Raw genomic sequence first — 27359 nt, forward strand, 5'->3', positions numbered from 1 at the left:
CAGCTGTTTTTTGAGGCTTTTTGAACATACACATTTCAACAAGAACATGATGAAAATCAAAACACATCTGTCCAGTAAATCAGCATGTTTGCCAGTGGTAAGGTGTAAAAACAAAAGTGTGCAAGCAGAAATGAACTGAGGTGAAAAAAGAACAAATGTGCTCAGCAGGGTTTACCATCTCCTGTTATTTCTGTCTCGCAGAGGCTTCTTCATTTTCAACCACTTTGCAGTTCTGAACAGTTAAATCAGATTTGTGTCTTTGTTCAGAATCCTGTTCTTGGTTTACCTCTTCCCTTCAGTCAGCAACTCACTTTCTATGTATTTTTTCCTCAACTCCATCCTTGTTTTTTCTCTACCTTGCTTGTCTCTCTCTCTCTTCTGCATTTGCTTTTATTCAGTCATTTTCCTGTCATTTTATCCCCCTGTTTTAGGGAAGCCCTCGTTTCTGGGATAATCTGACTAGCTGCAAGTTTGTTTTCTGTCTTGTTATTGGAAGTTAGACATCCAGCACAATATTTGATGTCTTGTGGAGCAGTGGTCATCATGACAGTTTTGAAGAACAGTTTCTTGATTAAGTTTCAGTTATTGATCCTGCACACCCTGATTATAACTACAGTCTGATCGATGAATTCTACATACCTAATTCTTTTACCTCACTCCTTTTCATCATCAGACTTTGTATTTTCATAGTACCACTGATACTTTCCCTAAAAAAAAAATCGAATGGTGTATAATCAAATGTAACAATATAAACAGGTTTCTTTGACAAGTGAGATTACATTGAATAACATCAAATAATTTACCTGGAAGCTCTGTGAAAGTATTAAATACATTTTGTCAAAATATTGTTTCCTATAAAAAGAAGAAGTTCTTCAATGATTATCAGCTTTCCTTTGTATCTTTAATTAAGTGTTTAAATGACTGTTATTCATTCACCTAAATGTGTTTTGCAAATAACCTTTGAATTCAGATCTTGGTCTCCCGTCAAAAATTGCGCAGATATGAGCCGAAACATAGTTAGTATTTCACTCAGTCACTGTTTTGTATGGCATGTCACCACATTTCCCTCCCTTCAAGAGAAGGGGAATTCACAGTCACACTAATACATGAAATGTAAATGACAGGCAAAGCAAGAGGGGGAAGTATCAGTGTTTCCCTGACTGAGAGGGTTGCAGAGGGAGAGAGAGAGCAGGAATATGTAAATAAACCCAAAGGACCCTTTTATTATCAGTTATTATATACTAGTTGATATGCATAAAAATAAAAACTAATATCCTGCTCATATAATTACTTGGATCAAAGTAAAAGCCATTATGCAATAGTTTGCCATTTACCATAACATACTGCATATAATCAGTGTTATTAGTTACAGTCTGTTAGCATTTGAAATTTCATTTTAACTGGATGCAAAATGTTAGACATCAGTTGATATTGTTTGTTCATTTGCACTGCATCATTGATTTTGAAATCAAAATCAAAATCAGAATCAGAATCAGAAATACTTTATTGATCCCCGAGGGGAAACTCTTTCATTACAGCTGCTCACCATCACGTCAATGCACACAGAAATAGAGGTACTAAGCAAATCAAAATATAATACACTAAAATACAGGTAAGATAAATTAAGTACAAAGTATAAAAGCTAAAATAAGTGTAAGTACCAAAGTGGATTTAGAGGTTGATAGTTTGATAAGTATGCACGGTATAATAATACAATGTAATAATATAAGTAATAAGTAATAGTGCAGTAATGATTACTGTCAAGTTAAGTTAAGTGTAGCTTATCAAGATGATTATGAGACGGTGGATATTGCACAGCAGTAATAGAAGTATGAATAATCACTGAAAAACAAAAGTTTTTTGTGTTTATTGTGTTAAGACAATCAAGTACAGTGCTATCAATACTTGCCTAGCTTAATAACCTAATGAACAAAGACACAGCACCCAAACAAAGACACTTTATTCACAAGTGTGAAAATAGCATGAAAACAACGACGTCAAACACAACGACTTCCTTTTAGGGGCCAACATCCCTTCAAAATCCACATGCAACCTCTCAAACATGCATGTAGAAACACACACACATGCACACACAATTGCACTTCCCACCTATCCACGCCAGCAGCCTCCCTCATTGTGCTCACATGCACCTCTCTCATACACTTCCTGTTTGCCCTGTTTGTGAGCCGCAGTGTGTGTGTGTGAGGCGCAGAAGTCTAGCAGAAGTTTAAACGCACCAGAGAGCTACAACCAGATACAGATTTCACCCTTGTTTCGCTGCACTGCTCCGCCGTGCCCAGGATGTGGGTTTGTCTGTTAAACTGTGATGTGTGTGGTGAATGAATGGCAGTGGCACTGAGCTGGAGACACTTTGCCTTGGACTCTTTGGACTCTTTAGACACACACAGAGGTTATGGATGCTGGACTGTAAACGGCAGGTAAGATAACAGAGGCAGTAATAGGTATATTTTATTTTGATGGGGACAGCAGTCACTGACTATCAGCCTGATGAGCTGAGGACAAAGTTTGTCTAGTAATGTTCAGGGAACAGTGACTGACAGTAGAGTATTGATTTGGAAGTATCAATATGCTTGCATCTAGATATGCATGTACACTAAATATCTGAGAATATGATGATTTGTGACAGCATTATATAGCTATTTATTAATTTATCTATCCAACATGATGGTATATATCTTGGGGACTCTTGTCTTTAAAGCTGTTTTTTTCCATGTCATCTTTTGACTCATGTAAATGTGTTTCATAATATCAGAGTTCATTTCTCTGCAGTGCGAAAGCTTCAGGTTTCTTGTTTTCTGTCAGAGGAGCTGATGGGCAGTGTCAACCTCACAGTGATGGTAAAAAGTGGGCTGTCATGTTGACAGCCACCCTCTGTGAGATCACAGACCCCCACTGTGATACCATTTTGGGAACTTCTGCTTTTTCAGACGCTATATGATTCATGATTTTAATAAATGTTGAGGAAGTAGAGACGCAGAAGCATGTGTTAGGCGCCTGGATGTTATCTTGTTTTAAGTGTCTGTATCTGTAAATGGGAACACTAAACTGCATGATGAGGTGACATGGATTCATGTTCCTGAGGTAATTTCAGTGGCTGTAGTTAGTTTTACAGAGTAGGTGAAGTGTACTTGATTTGAACATTTATATGCAGTTTTAATTCAACTTGACTAATACCATTGTCAAGTTACCAATACCATTAAGTTTTAGCTCAGTTTGTGATTTATTTGGATAGATACAAAAACTGCTCTGAAAAGTGGCAACTCGGGATGCAAGCAAAGAATCATCTTAGCTGTCACTGAAGCATAAGTTCAGTCTGACACAAGATAGTCTGTCAGTGGTCTTTGTGGGCTCCACCCCATAGAAACTGTACTGAGCCAACGCCTGAACTCAACATCCTTTTTACTACATAAACCAACCACTTCTCAGCCGCATAAGGATTAAAGGTACATGTGCCTTTTGGAATGAAGCTGACTTTTAATTTAGGTATACAGGTCATAACCAGTGATGTAAAGGTAACGATGGCAAATTGTGACCTCCAGTGATCTTGATCGGACAAACTACCATCCTTATACAACAAAATAAAATAACTCCCATAGCATTGTTGGACTCATGATGAACAGTTTTTTACAAAAGGATCAAAAGAAATATCATCTTCTTTAATGTAAACATTCTTCTCATACATTACCCACAATGCAACTCGACCGGCGACAGTTCAGTTGGAGATTCGGATGTGTTATGCTAGTACCGGCTAATGTAGCCAGGGGAGCGTGCTACAGAGGTCTGGTGAACTCACTTCTTACTAACTCCACACTCCCAGATTTGATTCATTTTCAAACTTGTAGTCTTCAGCTCCAACTGACGGTGACTCATGTGACATCTCTTGAGGTAGTTTATCAGACTTTGTTCAGCTCCCTCTGGAGTCACAAAAGGATTTATACAACTTTTTTCACACGTGCAGTAGTGCTCCCCAACACCTATAAACAGACTTTGATGTGTAAAATTGGTGGAGTTCTCCTTTAAGTCTCAAGCCAGTCAAGTCTCAAGTCAAGTCTTAAGTCTTGTCAAAACAAGTTTCAGGTCAAGTCTTCATAAGCAAATAGCAAGTATATTGCAGGACTTTCAGGTCAAAATGCTGCTGATCATTAATTCTCAACATTTGAACATTTTCTTTTCAAAGCTGTTATATAAAGGTTTTTTTCTTAATCTGAGACCAGGTCCTTTCAATACATATCAAATGATGATATATTCCAGCTGTGTGGCTATGCAGGATTTTACAAAGTCAAGTCTTTAGGGAGTCAAGTCTCAAGTAAGTTAACTTTTGCGGCAGTCAAGTACAAGTCAAGTCAAGTCCTTATTTTTATGATTCTGACTCGAGTCAAAGTCTCAAGTATCAAATCTATGCAGCTCTGTTCTGGGATTTGATTCTACAAAATAACAAGTGGGTAAACTTAGCTTTGATTATTGCTGTAGCCATAAGGTACATAGTGCCTCATGTTTAATGGATAACTTTTCTCTCTCAGTGGTGGCCTCCTATGTAATGAATCTTAAGCATTAAATGTAATGAACTGCTTGTTGCTTGCATCCTGCCTGTCAGACTCGTCCTGCGCAACAAACGGAAGGAATCATCTATTCTTCTTAGAAATTGTTCAATTACACAATCTACAATCATCCCCTCCTGTTGAGAAAGAAAAACTGCCGGAGTAGGTCATGTGTCACACTTGAAATAAAAAAAAGAACACAGATGAATGGCGACTGGAGGTAACAGATATTGACATGCTTTCTTGTTTTACCACAGATATCAGATATGAAGAGTGAAGGCTGTCACAATGTGTTGTTGTTTTTTTTAATTTCACATCTAGCGCAGGTTGATTGCAAGTGCAGTACTGTGTGTTATTCACAACATTGCTTCCTGTTTGTCTCTTTACGGCTGTGGTATCAGTGAAATCTTCATTTTCACCTTTACGGCGCATACTTTCAGGTCAACACCCCCGTGTGTGTGCATGAACATATGCATCTCTGCACATGCACAACACACCTGTTGTTACAAAAAATATTCAGTGATGTAAGCTTTGAGGCAAACAAAGTGTTTTTACCTATATCATATTCAAACAAATGTCACAGGATATGTTTTTCTACTGGGGTGGCTGTGGCTTGGTGGTAGAGCAGGTCGTCCACCAATCGGAAGGTCGGCGATCCGATCCTGGCTTCCCCCAGACACTGAACCCCAAATTGCTCCAGATTGCTGTGCCTTCGGTGTGTGTGAATGATTAGTAGTTTCCTTGAACTGATGTGTGAATGGTGTGAATGTGATGTGTAGTGTGTGCTTTGAGTGGTCGGAAGACTAGAAACTCCACAGTCCATACTGGAAATCATGGATATCTGCATCCTCATCATTTGTTGAGTGATAAAACCCAATGTTGTTCTGTGTGAAACTGAGCAGACAAGGGCTCACTCAGTCCTTTTTTTTGTAGCAGTCACCACTGGCTACCTGTTGTTTGGCGTTAAGTGTCATAACCTGATATTTGCATTAATGGTAGTTTCATCATATGTTTATCAGTGTTTATTGAGGAAGTGAAGACCAAAGGTTATATAAAGTGGCTTTCTGTTCTGTTCTGTGACAGAACATCCTCTGTGTTTTGGTTCTGTAGTTAGATGTACATGTTAGATGTAGAGCAGATTGTGTATTTTTAAAGCCAATACTTCCTACATGAGTCACACATTTGCACATACTGTAGGTCTTCTTGAATAGGTTTCACGTGAAGTAAAGCAAGATATTGCAGTAAAACACAGTTATGCTGGATTCGTTATGAGGAAAGGATCTTCTCAAAATCACATTTAATATAAGATTTTTTTTAAACTGCCTGCAGAAAAAAGGCTTAACAGTTGAGCTTGAACGTTTATCCTTGACCTTGGGGAACAGCAGTTGACAAAACAATCTCACCTTTTTTCAAGTGCTTAGAAAAAAATGGAAATTTCAACATCTGCAATTCCATGACAACTGGGAAAACTCTGTCGGCTAATGAAGATCATGTGATATGATTGAAAGCTGCAGAACAAGCTCACCTTGATGTGAGACTGTTTTGTCAGCTGCTGTTTCCTAGATCAAGAATAAACTTTAAAGCTCATCTGTGAAATTCACTTCAGTGCTTTGCAATGGCAAAAAGTTCCAAATAGCAGCCTCATCGATGTGCTTTATGCCACTTTTTACTCCAGCTTAGTTTATCAGACTGGTGAGTCACCGGTAGCGGTTGTTTTAACTACAGGGAAGCACTTAGTTTGAGCAGAGATTTGGAGTTGGACCGCTGTTGTTTCCTAAAGCCATAAGAGGCCAGTTCACATCCAGTAGGTCAGCGGAGAGAAAGGAGGGGATAACAGCTCTGTGGGCCAGCAGAGGAAGACTGGATGTGAATATCAGACTCTATAAATTGGGGGGTGGTGGGTTGGGTGGTGTCTGTAAAAATGACACGCATACTCACATACACACATAAGCTCTCCTCCCTGGTCTGTGGGAGTTTATCTGAGAGTCTGATCACACCACAACAATAGGGAGGCACCTGCTTCCTCAGCTGAGCAGGGAAGCTATCTTCCTGTTAGGAAGCAGTTGGTAATGGGATCAGTGGGAGAGATGGGAAGCGGCCTGTGAGGAGATGGAGGGAGAGGAAAAAGAGGACAGCATGACAAAGAGACACAGAGACACAGGTGGAGGTGCTGTGCTTGGTTTTGTCTGGGAAATGTTGATACTTGTAATGCTAGACAAGAAGCAGGAGAGAGAGAGAGAGAGAGAGAGAGAGAGAGAGAGAGAGAGAGAGAAGGAGAGGGAGGCTGACTTGAATTGTTTGGGATGTTATTATGGAGTCTATAATTAAATTGTTTTCATTGTTGTTGTCAGGATCAGTGGTTTCTCTCTTTGGTGGAAATCAGCTGACAAGGCTATAACCCTTTTTAGCATCTGATGATGGATGTTATTTTGCATCATGTGATCTCTTAATTGTAGGTGGAACTGTAAATATAGCCTGCTTTTTGTTGACATGGATGTTTGCCTGTCAGAGACCTAGAAGGTCAAAATGATGCACCATTGCAGTATTCAGTATACAGTATGGACTTCTTTGCCTTTTCTTATGATAAGATGACAAGTCTATCTCTGTACCCCTGCAGTGTAAGTCTGCTTGGCTTTTGGAGATTGTTTCAAATTGTTCTTCCACTCCGCCAACACTGCTTGTTATTGTCTGACTGTTGTGAGTTGCAACCCATGAAAAGTGGAAGTGACCTTGTTGACTCTTAGGGATGTGCTGCATACATCCTCTTATGAAACACCACAGACTCAGGCATTTGCAACACGACTAGCAACTCTACGTAAACAACTATGATGACACTGGATTTGGGAATGAACTTTTCTGTTAAAATAATGTATATTGTAGCACCACTCACGGTACCATGGTACCCTAGCTCTCTGGTGATATAATTGACTAATAAAGCTGGTGTAGTTATTGAATTACAGTATAGACATTTTGGCTGTATTTTCATGCTTATAATATTACATTTGCATTGACAAATTAACTGTCCCTCAGCCACCCTGCCATTAATTCATAAAAATGATTATATCATTTAAATGATAGTTACATCACTAAAGGTGTTTGTGTGTGAAATCTTTGTGACATATTTTTGTCTAACTTTTCTTTGAGAATAAAATCATTCCAATACGATTCTTGCCTCAAACAAATGTGCAATAAGGCTACTGCTGTAAAAGGGATTACATCAACACAAGTACTAAAACAGTAACTAGATGTCGTCAGCAGAGCTATTACTACTGTTGGTACTAATAAACTTGAGAACAACACTTTCACTGCATCATGCCACCTCATATAAGGTCTTGACCTCTTTTATTACCTTTACACGTCTCCAATGAACCCAATCCTGGATGCAGGAGTCATCATGGCTCTGACTTATTGGTTTCTTCCACTCTCACCGGGCTCTCATCCAGCTCTGTCCAACCCTGACAATGACCGGACCCCTTAGCACAAGTGTCCAACACGCTCGGCTCTATACCCCGGCTCAGTGCCACTCGGGACACCTTTTAGACACAATACCTCGCTGGGGAAGAGGGGCTGCTGAGAAAAACGGCTACATGGATGTGTTTACATCTGGGGCTGTTGGTATTGTTGTTGAATGGTAACTGTAGGAAAAGGAGTGAAGTGATGTGGGATAATTGAGCTTCATTCCTCTGGCCTCCTGAACTTGGGTTTGCATGAGCTTCCTCAACCCACCTCTCCACTGGTGTTAATGATGAGGTCGGTGGGTTCGATGTTTGTACAGTATTTATGTGTGTTGGTACTGTTTATGTGTGTATAACCATGCATGTGTATGAATATATAGGCTTGTTTGTGTAACACATGCAACACACATGTCCGTAGGCGTGTTTGTGTTCAGTTTTTATGTTGACTTTTGAGTTTGCATACCTGTAAAGGAATAGTTCGACATTCTGGTTCGACATCTTGTTAGCTTTCTTAGATGGGAAAATTTATACCACTTGGTACCAGCAGCTGGTTAGCTTAGCTAGCATAAAGCCGGGAGAAACAAGGAGAAATGGGTACCCTGGCTCTGTCAGAGGGTAACAAAATCTGCCTACCAGCACCTCTAAAGCTAACCTGTTAACGCGTTATATCGTCTTTGTTTAATTTGTAAAAAAAAAAAAAAAAAAAGAAAACCAAAAAGACACAACTGGGGGCTTTGTGCCCTGCCTATTTCTTGGCCGGGTGCAGTAACTTTCAGAAGTCTTGTAATCACCGTGAGGTTGCAAGGCAACTTCTCCCAGCCAAGAAATAGTCCAGCACATATTGTTTTTTACACGGAGGTTTTTGTACAGCTTAAACAAACAGGATATAACATGTCAGTGAGGTTTAGAGGTGCTGGTAGATGGATTTTTTTTTTAACCTTCTAACGCTAAGCTAACTGGCTGCTGGCTGTAGCCTTATATTGAACAGACAAATATGAGATTGTTATCAATCTTCTTATCTAACTCTCAGAAAGAGGCAGATAAACATATTTCCCAAAATGTCTAACTATGGCTTTAAAGTGTAGTGTGTGTGTGTGTGTGTGTGTGTGTGTGTGTGTCAGGTAGGGTTATTAGGTGAGTGGGTGTGTACATGAGCGAGTGAGTCATTCATTAACACTATTCATTTGACAGCCTTCATTTATTTCTAGCTTTCATGTGAAATGGGGAATTTGTCACAGTCTGGGGAAATTTTGAGAAGATGTAATCAGGCAAATACAGTTTTGATGTTATTGCTCATTTCTGTGTGTGTTGACTTCACTCTGTAAGGACTCAGTTAACAAATACACAGAAGGCTTATTTTTCATCAGTGAAATGATATGTGTACACTTAGCTCAGATTAATATAACTAAAATGATTAAGTTTTTGATCATTTGGCTATAAACATTATGTCACCAACAAAAACTGCTGAGCTGCTCAAGTTCTAAAACAAATCTTTAAAAAGCTTTGCCTTCTTTTCTTTAGGGAAGTTCATATGTTCTGCTTCTCAAATTTGGACGTTTCCCAGTATTTGCACATGTGTATACTGTATTTCCATTGAAAAACTCTAATATGAGGTAAGAGAAGCTTAAAAATATATATCAAGTAGCAACATAATGCATTATCAGCAACCATGTAACTTTTCTTCTGACCACATATCAATGAATATTCATTCAATGTTCCAGTATTTTTAATTCCGGTATTTGTCTAAACACAAAAGTCTTACACACCATCACTTTCAGAATCTTTTTCTAGATCAAAACTAAATTTCACAGATATGTGCAGTGTCTGATTTTATGTACATTCATGGATAATTAATATTAATATATCCCATTCACTCAGATGTTTCTTAACTATTTGATGATATTTCTGGCTTTCTATCACATTGTCCAGACAGACAGATTTAAAAGACAAGTTTGTTTATATCATGTTTCAACCAATCGCAGGCCACTCCCCTATTCCCATCCAGAGATGCTGTTAGTCACTGAGCCAGGTCATCCACATTTTTGTGAAATGAACAATGTCATAAAATGCTGTTCTCGCCAAAAAACAAGAAAAATTATTACAGTACATTACCAATGAGGTAAAACAAGACACTTGCTAGATGCTCCATGCTCATCTGAAGAGCAGCAGTTTAAATGGAATATATTAAATGGAAAGTAAAAGATTTAACCAAATTGCTTTTGTTGCCTTACATTTAACCATTAACATCATTTGTGTGATAAACAAGTGTGTTAATTGTCTTAAAATGCCATTAGTGTTAGTGTTACTTAGTGTTAATCTTGTGTAGCTGAGCTCTGTTGGAGGTTGGAGGTGAGGTTGGAGTGTGGTACTGTGGTGGTCACCAAAGTAGAAAACATCTCCAAACCTCAAAGAGCTTGGCAAGACGGGGTTTCCCTGATAAATGACAACATCGGCAGCAACATACTGTATCTTGCCATTGTGTTGACCACTACATGCTTTCTTGAGTTGATTTTGTGACTGATCATATCAGGTGCAAGCAGTCCCCCCACAAAAACACCTGTGCAATTTCTGGGGGAATTCAAAAATCTTGCAATGTTGTAGTTACCAGTGAAGAAGTGGTCACTGTACAATATTGAGCATATAGCTTCTGTTTTTACTGTAACAATTTCCCTGGTTTGGGTAGCAGGCTTGGTTGACTTTTGGTTTTGGTTGGTGTCGTAGCTTCCAAAGTGTGCCATTACACACCTGTCACTGTGGTTGTTGTTTATGTACTGTAAAGAAAGCCAGGATTTATAAATCTGTCACTCGACTCTTTTATGTACCAGGGACTTACCCTGGTATCTTGTTATGCATATGGCTTCTGATGGGATGTGTTCATAACAGAACTGAAACAACTTGCCACACCTGGGTTGTCCTCAGATGCTGCGTGAAAAACAGCCAAATGCACTGATAAACTGAAAGTTCTAAAAGTGTTTGGCACATCCAGATGAGTCAGTGATGAAGATATGATGTACTTACAATGTTGTCGTCATACTAGAATTATACATTTGACCATTTTCACTATATCTCTCCAATCTGCAGCGTTATTTCACAACTCTGCTAAGCGTGGTTCTGATTTCAAATCTGAAATCATTAATGGCTGTTTTTCTCTTTTACCCTACCGTCAAAGTCATGTTGTGAAAATTGTGGGCTTGTTGCGGTATGTCTAAATGTTGCTGACAGAGCATGTTGATTCATGTTTAAATGTCATTTATCCAGTAGATGTACTCATCCTCCTTGTATCATGTAATTGCTGCCAGTAGGCGTATATATCTTTAGTTGTCAATTATGTATTTTACACTAATTACGCAACATCTGTGTTGAGTTTCAATAAGGCTTCTGTTTGTAAAACTTGTTAAACTGTCAATCCTTCTTCCAGTGTGTTTGGTTTGTGGCAGCATCTGGACAGACATCACTGACTTGGAGGTAGAGGTTGTTTGTTGTCGTATGACTTAATCTTTTAAATATATCACAGAACATGATAGCTAATGAGGCTCTTCTCAACATTTTTTTAGTCTTTTTATAAAACTGTCTGATTTGAGGCAGAACAAGCGTGTTGTACTGAATGTGACATTTCAGGAACTATGGCAACAAAACAGCAATACAAGCAACACCGTGTCTGTTTTCCCTTCCCCTTAGAAAGGTCCCTTTATGGTTTGTTTATCTTCTTCGACTAATTTTCATACTTACTGGGTGATCTGCCTTCATGCAAAAAGACGTGATAACACATACTGTCCGTGAAAAGAGAGGAGTATGTTTGTGTGCATGTCTGCATGTAACCATAACAGATAACATTCCACAGAATACATGAATGGGAATGGAGTTACGTATCATGTTTTGATACTTAATATCAGCTCTGTCTCTCGTCCCTCCACAGAACCTGAGCAGTGAAGATGCAACACACCTCATGTACAGAGGACAGGATCCAGCATGCTTTGGACAGGTGTCTGGATGGGCTGAGACAAAGCCCCACAGCAGCACACCACTGGAATGGTAAGACTTCAGGGGCTACCACGGCTGAGTTTTGGTTGTGTTGAACAGAGTTTAGTCAGGTCATGTAGCAGTGAAGCATGTAACAACAATTAATTATGTTTCTGCACTGCTACAATGAGGAAAATTGAATTTCTGTAGAAATTATGATGTACCTTTTCATTTAAAACATCTTAGAAATGGGAGCTTAATACAGAAACAGGCTTGTTTTTAGCATGATTACAATACATTTTTGACTTTGTTGTGTTTTGATCCCATGTGGTCAGAGTGTTTGTCATGCATGTACTTCTTCAGTTCTTGAAAATCTTTTTTTTTAAAAAAGCTCTGCCATAACTCTGCCAATATGCACCATCCAATTTATTTTATTAATGATTGCAATTTTTTGTCAGCACCGGCATCCAGATCTACATCAAAAAAATATACACAGTGACTGATAATCATGGGGCACATGCAAGATTACAGTGCTATACAGTATTTCATTAAAAATAGCAAAAATTCTTAATGTTAAAAATGTTCAACACAATTTTCCAATAATAATCCTTTAAAAAAAGGGTTAAAAAAGGTCATGAATGTGCTCCTGTATCTGAAGCCATGCCGAAATCATATCACTTGTTCAAAGTCCATGGCCTTAACTTCCCACCAAATTATATTAAAATCTGTTAGCAGTTTATTAATTAAAACATTCAGATATACAGAGTGGGACTGAAAACAGAATCTCCTTGGCAGAAATTGGTAAGGTTTATAGAGTGGATGCCGATGGAGTGGGAAAACATTGTCTTTCACTGTTTCATTTAGTAGTCTTAAGCTGTTTGCAGCTCACACTGCAGCTCAGGTGGTAGAGCAGGTTAGTTCAATCGACCTTTTTCACGGCAGACATTTTGACATCTCATAGCAGGAAAAGCACAGATGTATTTAATAACATTAACGATGGCTGCATTCCACTTAGAGGAGGTCCTGGTATTGTGTGTGCTGGCTCACTGGAATACCTTACTGGGACACTGAGCTGCTGTTAATGTTATTAGTTCCACCTGTTTGTTTCCTACAAGTCAAAATGCTGTGAAAAAGGTCTATTGTAGGGTTGGTGGTTCAATCCTGGCTCCTCCTGTGCACATGTGCCTCAGCCGAATCAATGTAAAATCAAACATAACCTTTTATTCATGTTTTTTTGTCTGGTGTGCTAATCTTGCACTCACAACGATCGAGCAGTCTTGCTCAAGGGCTTGTGGCTATTGCATCGGGTCAAACTTGTTACCTTCTTCTTCTAGGAAGGCAATACATTTTCTCAGAAATATCAGCCCCAGTACACACATTTGGATGTGATATGTGCTGTTTACAGTGCTGACTCGAACAGAAGGCTGTTGTTTGTTCTCGTTTTCTTAACACCAGGTCAGTGTGTGATATTTACCCTGCCAGCACATGGGGCATATGGACATAAATGTATCTGAGTTTGTTGTTGGTGGCACTGTTGCTGTATAATAATCCGGGTAACGTGTTACTGGGTGCTGGAGGAAGTTGTGTGAATAGACAGCTGGGAGGAAGTGGTGGTACAGACCGCAGTGTGAGTGAGGCATCGTGAGGCAGGACCCACTGTGACGCAGGGTGTAAAAACAGATCGGATGATCAATTTGGCATCAGCTTCCCGCGTGCCAACCAGTGCCATACAGAGTGATGCATACTTAATCAAACATAATGGACTGTCATGGTGTGATTTTGACATTTAAACCGTGTTAGCTGAAGCTGGAGTTTCTTTTTCATGTTTCCTTCTCCACTTCACTTCTTTTTTCATGGCATGGGCCTTCATGACTCCAATTTAGAAGATTTCCAGGGATGTGTATGTTGTCCATGAGTGTAATCACATTCATGTGTGTGAACTTGCTTACCAATAGCAGTACTGGTACTGAGATAAATTCATTTGAAAACTTGCAGCTTCATTTCCAGTGCTGGCATATAATAAAAATCGTCCCGTAGAGCGCTCTAGTAAATACTTACTAAATACTTAAAAATACTAAATGATGGGTGCACAGAAATTCAGAGTAAAACAGCAACTGACAAGTTTCTTGGAAAACTATTTTGTGTAACCTGAACAACTGCTGAAGTGTTACTTCCTTGGAAACTGAGCCCCTTAGAGATGCACACTCGGAGGCGTTGAGACCAAGGGATCAAATGGAAAGTAAGGTGCTTGTGAGGAGTCAGCAAACACTATCAGTTGATTTTGTGAGAGTGACAGACTTCAGATTAGTGTGGTTTGAGATAATGTATGCACAGCTCTCTCCCGTTGTTTTTATCTCATGTTTTCATCTCACATGGTAGTAGAAAATGTGCAATCAGAGCACGGTGGAACAACACAATTCCTTCCTTTACATCCCAAAGTTTTACGTTTAAATGAAAAGTTTCTAGTGGGCTTTGATGAAAAAAAAAAATTGAATTTTAAATCCACATTTTATGTTACATGGCCAATGATGATCTGAGTCTAGCTATCCCCAATTTTTGCAAATTTCACTTTAACACCACTTAAATTACCTTTATTTTTGCAATGTTTGGTTCCAAAAGACGTTCTTCTGGGGAAGATACTTTAACTCTGTTTTCTTGCAACAGGAAATCTGTCTTGCCAGTGTACAAACATCCTAACTGAAAGACTGAACTGAACAAATGGTGATAAAACACACCCTTGCAGTTATGGGCTTTAAAGCCCTGATATGAGTAGCTGCAAACCTGCATTTGGTTTATGGCAGTCCCAGAGCCCAATGCAAGATTGTCTGATACCCACTTAGTTTACACAGCGTTGTATATATGACGGTGTTAGATGTACTTTCATTCCTATAGGCTATGATTTGTTGAATTTCACAGCGGAAATTAAATGCCTCATACGAACTGAAATTTCAGCTTGCAATAAATGATACACATTTGTGTAATTGTTATTTTCTTATTTGTTGTGATAGTATGCAGAAAACTGCTGCCTCAGCTGAATGTCCGCACATATAGGTGAAATAGATGCGCAATAAAGATGTGAGATATGCAGTCAAGTTAAGGTTAATGACGACATTGTTTGTATAAGGTTGAGCTTACAATACATTCATAGTAAAAGAAACATTTCCACTGTCCAACATTTCTGTGCTGGTGTTATACTGTATGTAATCTGTTAAAACTACAGCTACTTGGCAGCATTTTTGACAGCATAATCAGTTGCTCAGAAACCAAAGCCAATAAATATGTATACAGTACCTGGTTAAATAACAGTGAAATAAACTTGGCTCCCTGTCTCATCAGAAAGCGTGCATTTTTGCCTGCATGCTAAAAGCACAAACACATTTACTTGTATTATTACAATGCACTACCAATACATTGCTGACCAGAACATTCTTGTATTAGCTCTGCTGCTGTCAGAATATACACCAACCACATTTAGCAGTGACAAATAGCAAATTATATATTGTTACACTACCGGCCATATACAGATATAACTACACTATTACACAACAGTTAGTTCTCTCAGTATTAATTCCAAGAAGGTTTCAAGAAACCTCCTCTGCACTAGTCAGATACAGAATGCAACAAAAACAGGTCCACGGTGAGACTTAACCCATCACTAGTTGGTGTCTCTTAGCTCTGCTGGAGCATAAAGGCAGTTTTTTACTGTCCTGGCTAGTGGTAGTATCCTTAGTGATGGACTCTGTCTCCTACACGTCTGCTGTAACCCTGACAACATACAGTATGTGAAGTGTTTAATATCCTATGCACGTGTACATTGATAATTCATTATTGACATAGGCAAAGTTATCCTTAATTTTCTTTAACCCACATGCAGTGTGGCATGACATTGAACATATCCACAGAACTTTATTTTAAAAGATTTTATGGGTAAAATCAGGGCTTGAGAGGTTACAGTAAAATAAGCTTTTCTGCCTTCAGAAATGTTTTGTGTTTCTAGCAATTCTTTTTGGGTTTGGCACAAAATTGTTATGGTGATGTAAAACATGTGACTTCTGTCTCTGTCATCTCTTTCTGTGATTGCATGTTGAAGTTGTTCATTACCATGAATCCACATGTGCTGTCTTTCAGTGCTGATGTGCTCGGCGGGTCAGTCAATGAACCGCTGGAGCCTGGAGGAGATGGTGAAGAGGGACCCTGAGAACTTCCTCATCCTCTTACAACAGATCATCAGAAAGACCAAAGAGGTGAGAGGACAAAGGTCAAAGGGAACATATTGTCCATTGTATATGTTGTGTAGTAACGTCTATGTTTGGACTAATCACTGCTCTCTTTCTGTCTGTCTGTCTGTCTCTCTCAATGTGTGTGTGTGTTCATGTGCGAGTTCAGGTTCAGGAGCAGTGTCAGTACGAACTGGTGGCTCCCCTCGCTATAATGTTCTCCTCCACACTGCTTCAGGTACAAATCATCCTCATTCAGATGTTATCAAATCCTTTAACCTTTCATTACCTCTCAGTACCATTCAGAGAGTACTCTCCATCAAAAGGTCAATCAGTTCCTCAATTGAAACTACTGTGATGTTTTTTTTGTAGATGTTCTGACAAAAGCTTCCAGCGCAATTGAAAAATCACTGTAACGCACAACACTTACTGGCTTGAGCATTCATACTTCCTAAAATCCAGTGGTCCAGTAACAGTACACAAAAATCACATAATTGGAAATGTGATTATTTGATTTATTACAGTTTGAACTGTGTAGCAACTGATAACATTACAGCTTTGAGGTTTTGTAATGACGTGACAAATGTACCTTTGGTTGTTTGTCATAAAGCCTGTAATATAATACAACAGTGGATAATGAAATAACATCACATTATTACACTAAACTGGGTTAAATACCTCATAAGGTATGTAACATGTTTTTAGTTGATGATGTAATGATACAATTGAGCAGTATAAGCCAATATTGTTATTACATCGTCAGTTAAAGTTATATTACACCCCTAATGAAGCCATAAAGGCCAATGGGTAATTATTAATTATTTTTTACATCAAAATCAATATCAAAAAATAACATGTGATAGATTGATCAATAATGAACATAATTGCTCTATGCAAAACAATAACACATGAAGCCTCAAACAGGTCTCGCTGCTCCTTTAAAGAATTACACTAAAATACCTGATTTGTGCTTTGGTTGCAGACACCATACTGTCCTCCAGACACAGAGCTGCTGGAGGAAGCTATTGAGGTGTTTCGTTGCTTCCTCACCTGGCCTGAGCCTTACTGCAGTGTGTGTAAAAACCTCCTCTCCACACTACAGCAGGAGATGAAGGCCCCAGGTAAATATAGATGGGTTAATTTTGTTTAAAGGCCTCTCTATGTGTATGTGTTTCTATTTATCTACTGGTCTGCCAGTCTTTGAAACGTTGACTTACTGTTGTCTCTCAACCCTTGTAATCGTCTTCCCCCTAGTGACAAGTCAAAGAAGTGCATTTAGGATGACACATAGGCAAAATGACACTTCTTAAACCACAAACACCACTAACAACAACAGCAATGACCGGAAGATGATAAGGCTTCAGGTTGAACTGGGCGCTTCATACTAACGTCAAACTGTTTGAAAGTGGATGAAGCTTCAGCATTTACAAAACAAAAAAAGCAGAAGCCACACATGAACACTTACACTGAAATGTACAGGAAGGGTAAAGGAAGTGCTAAAAACACAGCAACAGATTCAATGAAAACATCTGACTGAAATGAATGGATAGGTGTTAAAGGGTGATTTGATCTATGATCTATATTTGAGCTATCAGTGTTTCACTCTTTGAAGCCCTTTGCTGCTTGTGTATTTTTAGTTTAACATTGGTGCTCAATCTATTCTAAACTTCATTTTGTAATTACAGTGTTTAAAAATATAAAGCCATCATTGATACGTGATATGTCATTGTGCTCTTGTCAAGTTGTTAAAACCATCAACAGATAAAATAAAATCATTTTTCTATTTTCCTCATAGGGATTTCCTTTCAGAGACTGGTGAGAGAAGAGCAGGGTCTCATCACCCCTAGCCTGTGCTCCAAGACCATGTAAGTCCACACAATACTTTTTTTTAATAAAGCTCTTCAGTTTCTCACAGCTCATCTTTGACTTTGCAAGGGTTTCATTCCTTAAGAAATGCTGGTGATATTCAGACATTTGTATTATTAAAGGATTCTGAATTCTGCATATGCACATAAAACTTGTTTGTACCTCTTTGAACAGCTGCATGTTCATGACAATCTATTTTCGGTCCAATTCAGACTGTGTTATCTTTGCACTCTTGCACCTTCTGCTTCCTTGTTGAAAAGGGCAGTTTTTTCATACATGTCAGTGGTTCACAGTAAGCTTATCTGATCGGATGCCATACTTTTAAAGTAAAAAAACAAAACAAAAATAGCATTCAGTGTCCTTAGTTAACTGAATTATAGCTCTCAGGTTGTTAACATTTACTATAGCAGGGCTATTCAATTACACATTCAATTGGGCCAGATTTTAAAACCAGGAAGTGTAGATGGGCCAGACATTTTCAGCAACCTTTTTTTAGTTTTAGTAATGTATGTAATAAAAAAAGAGCAGGTGTTTGGAGATGGCGGTAAAATAAACAAATACTTGCCAGTCCAGGCAGGGTTAAACTGACGGTTTTCATTGTCAAAATTACGTTTCAGGGCTGACAGAGACATATTTTCAGTAGAGCACTTCCCTACTTGTGACTGTCAATAGCCAGATGTTTTGAAAAACTACTAAGCGTGGTCGGAACTCACATGAGAAAACGTTGATTTCTGAAAGATATGATTGGCAGTGTTGCTACATCCATCAACATCCTGCCCGATCGGTTCTGCGCATGTGCAACTCTCAACTCTCTCTACTTCCATACACTATATATGTAGTTTACCTGTTTTGTCATATATCAGATTTATGTGTGCCGGGCCACTGAAGTTGCTTCTGGGCTGGATGTGGCCCGTGGGCCGCCAATGGGATAGGCCTGTACTATAGGTTCATGGCCTGGAAAGTCCCTTTTCTTCCCCTTCACCACCCGCTAAACTCCACCACCATCGTAGCACCCTGGTGGCTGTTTGGTCTCCCATGTGAATTTGTGTACGTGCTCACACATTGTCTGCTGCCTGCAGGACTGTGCTGCTGATGAACCCAAATGAGGTGCCCGCTGACTTTGTCTCTGTGGCTGAGCAGCTCAGTTGCATTCAGCACTCACAGAAAGAGAGCTACATCACTCTGATCAAACACGCCTTCCAGTCCACACTAGGCACCAAGTACCCTCTACATCGTATCCACAGAGCCCTGCAGGTATGTGCTCAGAGCGGTGGTTCAGAGGCACTGGACTATGCACTAGAATCTACAGATAGTTCTCAAAAACAATAACATTATATTTTGAGTACAATTTGTGTTTCAAATTGCCTTTGTGGTATGGGGTCACATTATTTAAATTTATATACAGATAACAGTTACAACTACATTTCCCTTTAAACTCTGTTTGTATGCATTTAAAATGAATACCAGGAGTTCATAGTATTTCAAGGTAACTCCCAAAAGGCTTTACATTTTTTTTATACATTATACTACCATGTAAGCAATACCGAGGAATTGAGTAGCATTCCATCTACTGTACAGTATGTTACATCCACACTTTTGAAGAAGAAGTTAACACAAACCATCAGAGAGTGCATTATTATTTAAAAAATCAGAGAGGATGACAATACAGGAATGTGTGAAGACGTGTACCTTTACTTATACCATGTCATGAATACTTTTTGCAGGCAAAAACTGTGAATGAATTAGGGGAGATCTTCTCCACGGTAAGTGATGTCTTAGAGACAGCCGCTGCCATGAGTGACCCTCTGAAGGGCCGCAGTCATGTGATCCAGGGACTTGAGCGACTGAGGGAGAGCATGAGTATCCCAGCATCCAATGGAAGGAAGTCTGACGGTAAGAGGGCAGGTTTCATGAACTGGGGGATATATACATAATGTATCACATGATAGCTGTATTTCAGTTTCCAGTAGATAGACCTCTGATCAGCTGTTTTTTCTGTTGTCGCCTTCAGGAATGCTACAAACTCTACCACTGCCTACAGCCAAGTGTTACATGTTTCACTGGGAAAAAGATAACTTTGGTAAAGAATTCTTTATGGTACTTTACTGATTTATATATGGGAATTATCTTTCTCCTTTGAGCTCATGGAGATTCACTAAATCCATCGGACAATCTTCGCTACCGCTTTACGTGAAATTTATTCTCAGTTTTAATATGATAAAAATACAAACTATATTTCCAATACAAAGCACATTTAATTTATTTACTTGTTGTTTTTTTGTCTTTTTTGATAGCTAAATGTTAATCTTATTTCATAGCTAAATGTGATTGATATTTGTCTATTTTGATTCCTGCAGATGTTTTGAACACCCTTTTGGAGCATGACCCTGATAACCTGGCAACTAATGGGCAGGCTGAGGAGGAAGAGGAGGTAGACACTGATGATGATGAGGAGGAGGAGGATGTGACAGAGATTGATGTAGAAGAAGAGGAGGAGGAAGAAGACAAAGAAGAGGAGGAACATGGAGTAGAATTGGCTTCAATGTGTATCATCCCTAATGGCTGCAGCGTCAACCATCGTGCCTCCACCTTCTCCACCATCTCCTCCCTGTCCACCGCCTCCAAAGACTCCATGTTCTCCACCTTGTCCGTAACTTCAGAGTCCTACGCTCCATCCCTCTTCTCTGTCACTTCTGGAGCTGACAGTGACTACTTTGAAGATTCTGATGACTACATCTGCTCCTCTCCCGTCGCTGAAAAATGTTCACCAAAGTCTATCAACAAAACTTCGGCTCGGCTCAGCCAGCACTTTTACCGGCTCTTCATCAAACCTAAGAGCCCTCGCTCACTTTCCCGGGCCAAAAGCTTAGGAAACACGGAATCAAAAGACATTTTAGTTGTGCGAGAGAAGCGCTCCAACTCTTTGCCACAGCAAGTCAAGTTACGTAGTCCTGAGCCCCTACTCCAGCCACAAAGTCAAACTCTCAGACATGTCTGCTTCCGAAGGAGACCTATTCTCAGCAGTGATGAGGACAGTAAGAATACTACGCTGAGGGTGGTGGTGTTCGGTGCTGATCATGTAGCAGGGAAGGTGGCCCGGGCCTACAATAGCCTGAGGAGGAAGGAGAGTGCATGCCCACGTCTCAGCAGGGCCTTCAACCTTCAGTTCTACTTTGTGCCTGTGAAGAGGGACTCAGCAGCAGGGCCAGGGAGTCTGAAGTCCCCTAGTCCTGTGGTTCAAAAAGGAGCTGCCCTCTTTAATGTAAGTAGAAGAATACTCACATTAAACTTCATACATTGAACACAAATTTTGTTTCTAACATCTTATTTACTAAGCTGGCAAAGATCGGAGTTGTAAAGTACAGAGTAAAGAAAGCCACATGGCTACAGTGTAAAAGACCCAAAAACACGCACATATGAGAATTCCACTGTGTGGTTGTAATTGTTGCTTTTTCTCAAGCAGGATCTTCACCTCATGGGCACTGGGGACAGTACTAACGACATTGCCCATCTCCTTGGTATGTTGGACCCTTGGTACGAAAGAAACACCCTCAGCCTGCTTAACTTGCCTGCCAATGTCGTCTGCCAGGTACAACTGGAATCATTTTTACACTGCCTAACTAAAATTAATCTAAAAGTCAATCATTCATGTTTATCCAACCATGAACATGACATGCAGATAGAGCATAAATACCTTTCAACAATACCCAATGTTTTGTTTAGGCTATACCTACATAAATCATCTTGCTGTATAGTTGTATTAAGTGTTAAATTGTTTTTGTATTGCTCTGCAGCAAACCTCAAAGACAGAGTCAGAGTCATATGATAGTTCATATGAGCAGCGTCTGCCCATCCTGGCTGATTTGGTCCTGTACTACTGCCGCTATGCTGCCCGGCCAGCTCTGATCCAGCTCTATCAGGCTGAGGTCAGACACGCTTTTACACACATAAACACACACACACACACACACACACATGCACACACATAACCAGACCATGGTACTCTTGTGAACAGAAATAGGACCCTGATGCCCTCTGCGTATTTGTAATAACTAATGAAACACTGTTCCACTTTCAGTGATTGATTGAGGTTTTTTGGTGTTGTAGATGACGTTAGCTTGTGGAGAGAGAAGGACCGAAGTGTTCGTCCACTCCCTAGAGTTGGGTCACACCGCAGGAACACGAGCCATCAAGGCTATGGGTGAGTGTGACACACACACCAAACACATGCACATATCCTAGCAACTGTGCCACAAACAAAAAAAAAATCTGCCACATTTTCCTTTCAGTGAAATGCATCATCCGTTTTTATGAGGTTGAGACTGGACTAAATATATGGTAGAGGAACATCTGCTATTTCTATATCATGATTCAGTCTACTTCTACTTTTCTAGTTTCACTCGTCGCCACCACTTGCACTTCTGATTTTTAATTTCCTTTGAGAAGTAAAAAATTCTGGGAAAGCTGCTTATGTCTCATGTCCGGTAGTTACTGTGGAAATGACTGTATTCCATTACTTACAATATTCTTCACAGAAATTATCTAGTTTTTGTTACTGCAAACATATCTTCCACTGTAAAACTTTTAATGTCTTATTTAACAGTGTTGTAGCATTATTTTGCACTGTATAACTGAAACCCTACTCTCACATTGATCACTAATGTGTGCGTGTGTGTGTGTGTGTGTGTCTTTTTCACTCTTTATATAGGTGCTGCCAGTAAACGGTTTGGTATTGACGGTGACCGAGAAGCAGTGCCTCTAATGTTGGAGGTGGTGTACAACAGGGTAAGATGGTGTTTGATTTTATTTACTATCAAAATGTGTGTCTTGAAGCTGCACTTTACAATACACCATAACATCAACAGAATAACATCCCATTACCCCTTTGGAGACAGTGCAGCTTCTCCCCGTTTACCCTAATTCAACTGGTTTCGGTTATGGTCACTTCACTCCACCTACAGGAAATGACACATCAAAATTTAAGTCTGCTAAACAGCACTGAGCATGTGTCCTGTCCTAACAAAGCTAGAGCTTTTGTCTCTGTGGTCCCTGTGAAGCATTAGAGACTGGTAAACATGATGTACCTCTTTACTGATGTTATAACAGCTCTTAATCTATTATCTGTCCCTTATCTTTCATGTTTTGTTCCCAATTCAAAATTCCTAATCTAGTTATGCTGCAGTTATAATCTTTAAGGTTTTTCTCATTTCCCAGTATTTTAGTGTTTTTTCCAAAACAGCAATAATCCTATCCTCCCTTCTCCTCCCATTTAGGTGGTGATTAGTGGGAGAAGCCAGTGGAAAAGAGAAACCAAAGTCTGTACTTCAGTAAACTTAACCAAAGCATGCAAGAATCCTGAGGAACTAGGTATGCTACAGCCAGTGGCTATTATGATACATGGCTAAGTCACTGAACTGCTTAACACCACATACTAATTACTGTTTATAGTGAAAAGGAATATTTTTTCATCAGCAAGTCATCAGTGCTGATTGTTGCAAATTCAGGTCATTCATTAATCTCATGGGAACTATACTTTATACTGTTAGTCCAGCTAATGGTAAATGTAAATTCCTTAATATTTTCCTTTTGGTAAATGCATTAGGTGATGATGAAGCAATTACTGTCAGATGTGCTAGTGTATTCATAATTTACAATCTCTGGCAGACTCAAAGATGGAGTGCCTGCAGCTCACGATGACTGAGGTCCTGAAGAGACAGAATGGTAAAAGCAAGAAGGGCTACAACCAGGTGAGCTAGATGTGACATCAGTCTGTCTTGGTAGTTTGCGGTTGAAAGCAGCAACATGCTTTCACAAACAACTTTGCAACACATTCTCTATTTAAAGACAGAGACCTAAATACATTAATCTCACACTTGTGTCACCTGAATCTCTCATCTCACGTATGCTGAGAACAAAGTTTTTCACACTGGCAGCTTGATGGAACAAAAAGCCACAACACAGGCAAGAGTCACGTCTGTTTTGCTTGTGTTTGTTTTGGCAATATCGTTTGCTCAACATCATAGCTTAATCTCTTAACCTCATTTAGATTTGGAGCTTTGATTTGCAATAGTCATTACAAACCTCCGCAGAATGTAGACCTATTTAAATGATTGATTTTTAGCTCAAGGCTCTCTTTGCAACTCAGAGACAAAAACAAGTGCTTCAAAAACAAAAACAAAACTCAGACAAGCTGCAATAGCAATTCATATCAAATGATACACAAATGTGCAAATATATTAATATATATAATATGTATCTGTTTTTTCTCCAAAAGGTTTATTCATGAGATGCAATGCATTTAGTTTTGCTCTATTCCTTCGTTTTGTAGCAGCTGAGCATGACAGAGGTGAAGGTGGACAAGGTGCAGGTCAGTGGTGCTGGAAACACGACCTTTGCTGTATGCCTGGACCAGGATGAGAAAAAAATACTGCAGAGTGTCACCAGGTGTGGAGTTAAGATAATCACACAAACGTTTGTCTTTCTATACTTGGGAGGACCCTCACTGACATAATGCATCCCCTAGTTAAACTTAATTCTAACCAAAACCAAGTCTTAACCTTCAGTGTTATTATTTATCTAACCCATGTGTCTCCCTCTGCCCCATATAGATGTGACATATCAGTGTGCTATAAACCCGACAGCTCCACTGACTGGAGGCTAAGAAAATCCCGAAACTCAGCCCAAATTCAGCCTCTCCACCCGACCTTCTGCTCCCTCCTCTGCCTGCCCATAGTCACTTTCTGTGGGGCTCTTCCCTGAGACTGCTGACCACTGGTTTGGATGGTTTGAAAGGAAAGATTCTGTGCACTGTTATTTATATGCTCTAAGTAACAGACACTGACTGCAGAAGGAAAGTACACAGGACATGCACATAAGTGCGCATGCGCCAACGTGCGTGCTGCCTGTTGCCGTAGCTCCGTCTCGTTTAAAGAGTTTCCCCTCGGGGATCAATAAAATATTTCTGATTTCATCATTTCTGCCTGCTGTCTTGAAGCTGCTGTTGCCAAGATCAGATGACGCCTCAAACGGCAGTGGGACGCAACTCTTGGAAACACGAGGACTTGCGCAGAAGGGGTAATCAGGAAACTGCAGACCTGGCTGGCCTGTGACCGTTAATACAAACACATGCTAAAGAACCTGAGACACAAAGAATGACTAGAGATACAATAGTTCTAATGATGCTGAGTCCAGCTTTCTCAGTACAAAGCAATCATTCATTGTTGTTAAGGAAACTGTTCAAGTTTCATTCCACGGGTTTCAGTTTTTCTTTCCCTGTTTTCAGAGAAGTGACCTTACCCGCAGTAACATTAGAATGTAATTTGGTCAAAAAGGGTGAATCTACAGTACAGGATCTCGGGTGAGATGGCACCCAAACTGGCAACACCAATATGAGTAATGAATAATAAGCCTTGGTCCTACCGAGAGATGGAATGAAAAAATTTAGACATCAGCTTGAAATCAACCTACATGGACATAGAGGACCAGAAGAATTTTTTACACCTGTTGATCAGACTGCACTATGTAATGCCTCCATTAGGGGTAATTATGGGACTATGTGACTATATTTGAGAATGGACACTATGGACTCACACAATATGTAAATGTTATGTTTGTAAAATATTGTATTGCATGCTTTAACTTGAATGTTACACCATAATGTGGTCTGTCTGTTTTACATGGGCATAAAATTTCTCCTATGGAGTTACAATGAAGCCACTGTTTAACTGGAGTTATACATATGACCAGCAGGGGGTTCTGTTGACCTCCATTTCACTTCAGTTGAAGTACTGATTACTTTAACAATCCAGAGTTGGCACACTTGTAGTCATGTCTCACTTTGTAATAACTGTAATGGAAGTTATGTATAGACCATATTTTTGCTCTTGCAAAGTGATAACCTTTATTTCATTAAGGGCACAGATGGAAAATACAAATTTGATATTATGGTGCTGAAAAATACATTTGGATGCATGTCATCCTTTATAAAAAAAAAGTAACTGATTAATTGCACTTTGCATACTGTAAACTATGACATTTTTAAGAAAGTCGTATTGTTGGTGTAAAGGGATAATATCCTGATCACCTGACTGAAACTGAAATAGTAGCACTGCACAGAAATATATTTTATGGAATTGAAGCACTTGAACATTATAGGTACTTTTATGTTCAGATGAATGCCTGTCACCACTGCCCTCTCCCTTCATGCCTTCTCTGATGGAAATATTGCAAATACAATATTAGTTTAATAGTTGTATGTGTATCACCTATGCAATGTTTACATCTTAAATTCACTGTTCATTAAAATATGTCTTCAACTGGGTATTAATTTTCATCTTGATATTTGCCTTAATTTGAAGAGGCGCTGTATATCACCAACTTGTTATTGTGTACATATACAGCAAGTATGGGTACGGTGGTGAAATTTAATTGAATACATTCACTCAAGTACACTACTTATGTACAGTTTTGAAAGACTTCTATCTTACATATGTATTTTCATTTTGTACTAGATTAAACTTCTACAGGCAAAGACTTTTGCTTTTCACTCCACTACATTTATCTGACAGCCATAGTTACCACTTTTTAGGTAAAGATTTTACATACAAAATATGTGATCAACTTAAAATACTATAAAATATGATGCATTGTTACTACCAACTCCAGGAGCAGATAGAGGTGTAAACAACAACTTATAATGATTACTCAGCTGCATCAGGCTGATGATATCACAGGCCTAAACTGGTTATAAGATAAAACAGTACTTTTACTTTTGATACTTTAAGTACATTTCACTGATACAGATTTAATTCTGTACTTTCACTTTGGCAAGAATGTAGGACATTTCCTTGTAGTGGAGTTTAGAGTTTTTTTTAACATTGAGGTAGGCTATTGCTACTTTTACTTAAAGATCTAAATACTGATTCACCAGTGTGTGTGTATATATATACAGTGGTGTTCAAAAGTGTCTGCCCCCTTCCTGATTTCTTATTTTTTTGCATGTTTGTCACATTTAAATGTTTCACATCATCAAACAAATTTAAATATTGGACAAAGATAACATAAGTAAACACAAAATGCAGTTTTTAAAATGAAGGTTGTTATTATTAAGGGAAAACAAAATCCAAACCTACATGACCCTGTGTGAAATAGTGATTGCCCCCTAAACCTAATATCTGGTTGGGCCACCCTTAGCAGCAATAACTGCAATCAAGCGTGTGAAATAACTTGCAGTGAGTCTTTTACAGCGCTGTGGAGGAATTTTGGCCCACTCATCTTTGAATTGTTGTAATTCAGCCACATTG

The 27359-nt window shown here is 39.2% G+C and overlaps 1 protein-coding gene across 2 annotated transcripts; it reads left to right on the forward strand.

The window, feature by feature from the left end:
• Nucleotides 1–2165: 2165 nt before the first annotated feature.
• Nucleotides 2166–26377, forward strand: pik3r5 (phosphoinositide-3-kinase, regulatory subunit 5). Of its 2 annotated transcripts, none has more exons than XM_044190648.1 (18): nt 2166–2438; nt 11931–12046; nt 16103–16218; nt 16361–16429; nt 17174–17312; nt 17987–18056; nt 19137–19311; nt 19782–19950; nt 20069–20137; nt 20415–21319; nt 21521–21646; nt 21852–21983; nt 22165–22258; nt 22766–22842; nt 23331–23424; nt 23722–23804; nt 24389–24501; nt 24666–26377. In XM_044190648.1, the coding sequence occupies exons 2-18, from the start codon at nt 11947–11949 to the stop codon at nt 24814–24816; spliced, it is 2682 nt and encodes an 893-aa protein (XP_044046583.1). In that variant the 5' UTR covers nt 2166–2438; nt 11931–11946; the 3' UTR covers nt 24817–26377. The 2 variants fall into 2 exon arrangements, with proteins under 2 accessions (XP_044046583.1, XP_044046582.1); XM_044190647.1 differs by having other exon boundaries at nt 2167–2438; nt 24386–24501.
• Nucleotides 26378–27359: the final 982 nt, after the last annotated feature.

This window comes from Siniperca chuatsi, linkage group LG3 (assembly GCF_020085105.1).
Source record: "Siniperca chuatsi isolate FFG_IHB_CAS linkage group LG3, ASM2008510v1, whole genome shotgun sequence".
NCBI classification, from domain to species: Eukaryota; Metazoa; Chordata; class Actinopteri; order Centrarchiformes; family Sinipercidae; genus Siniperca; species Siniperca chuatsi.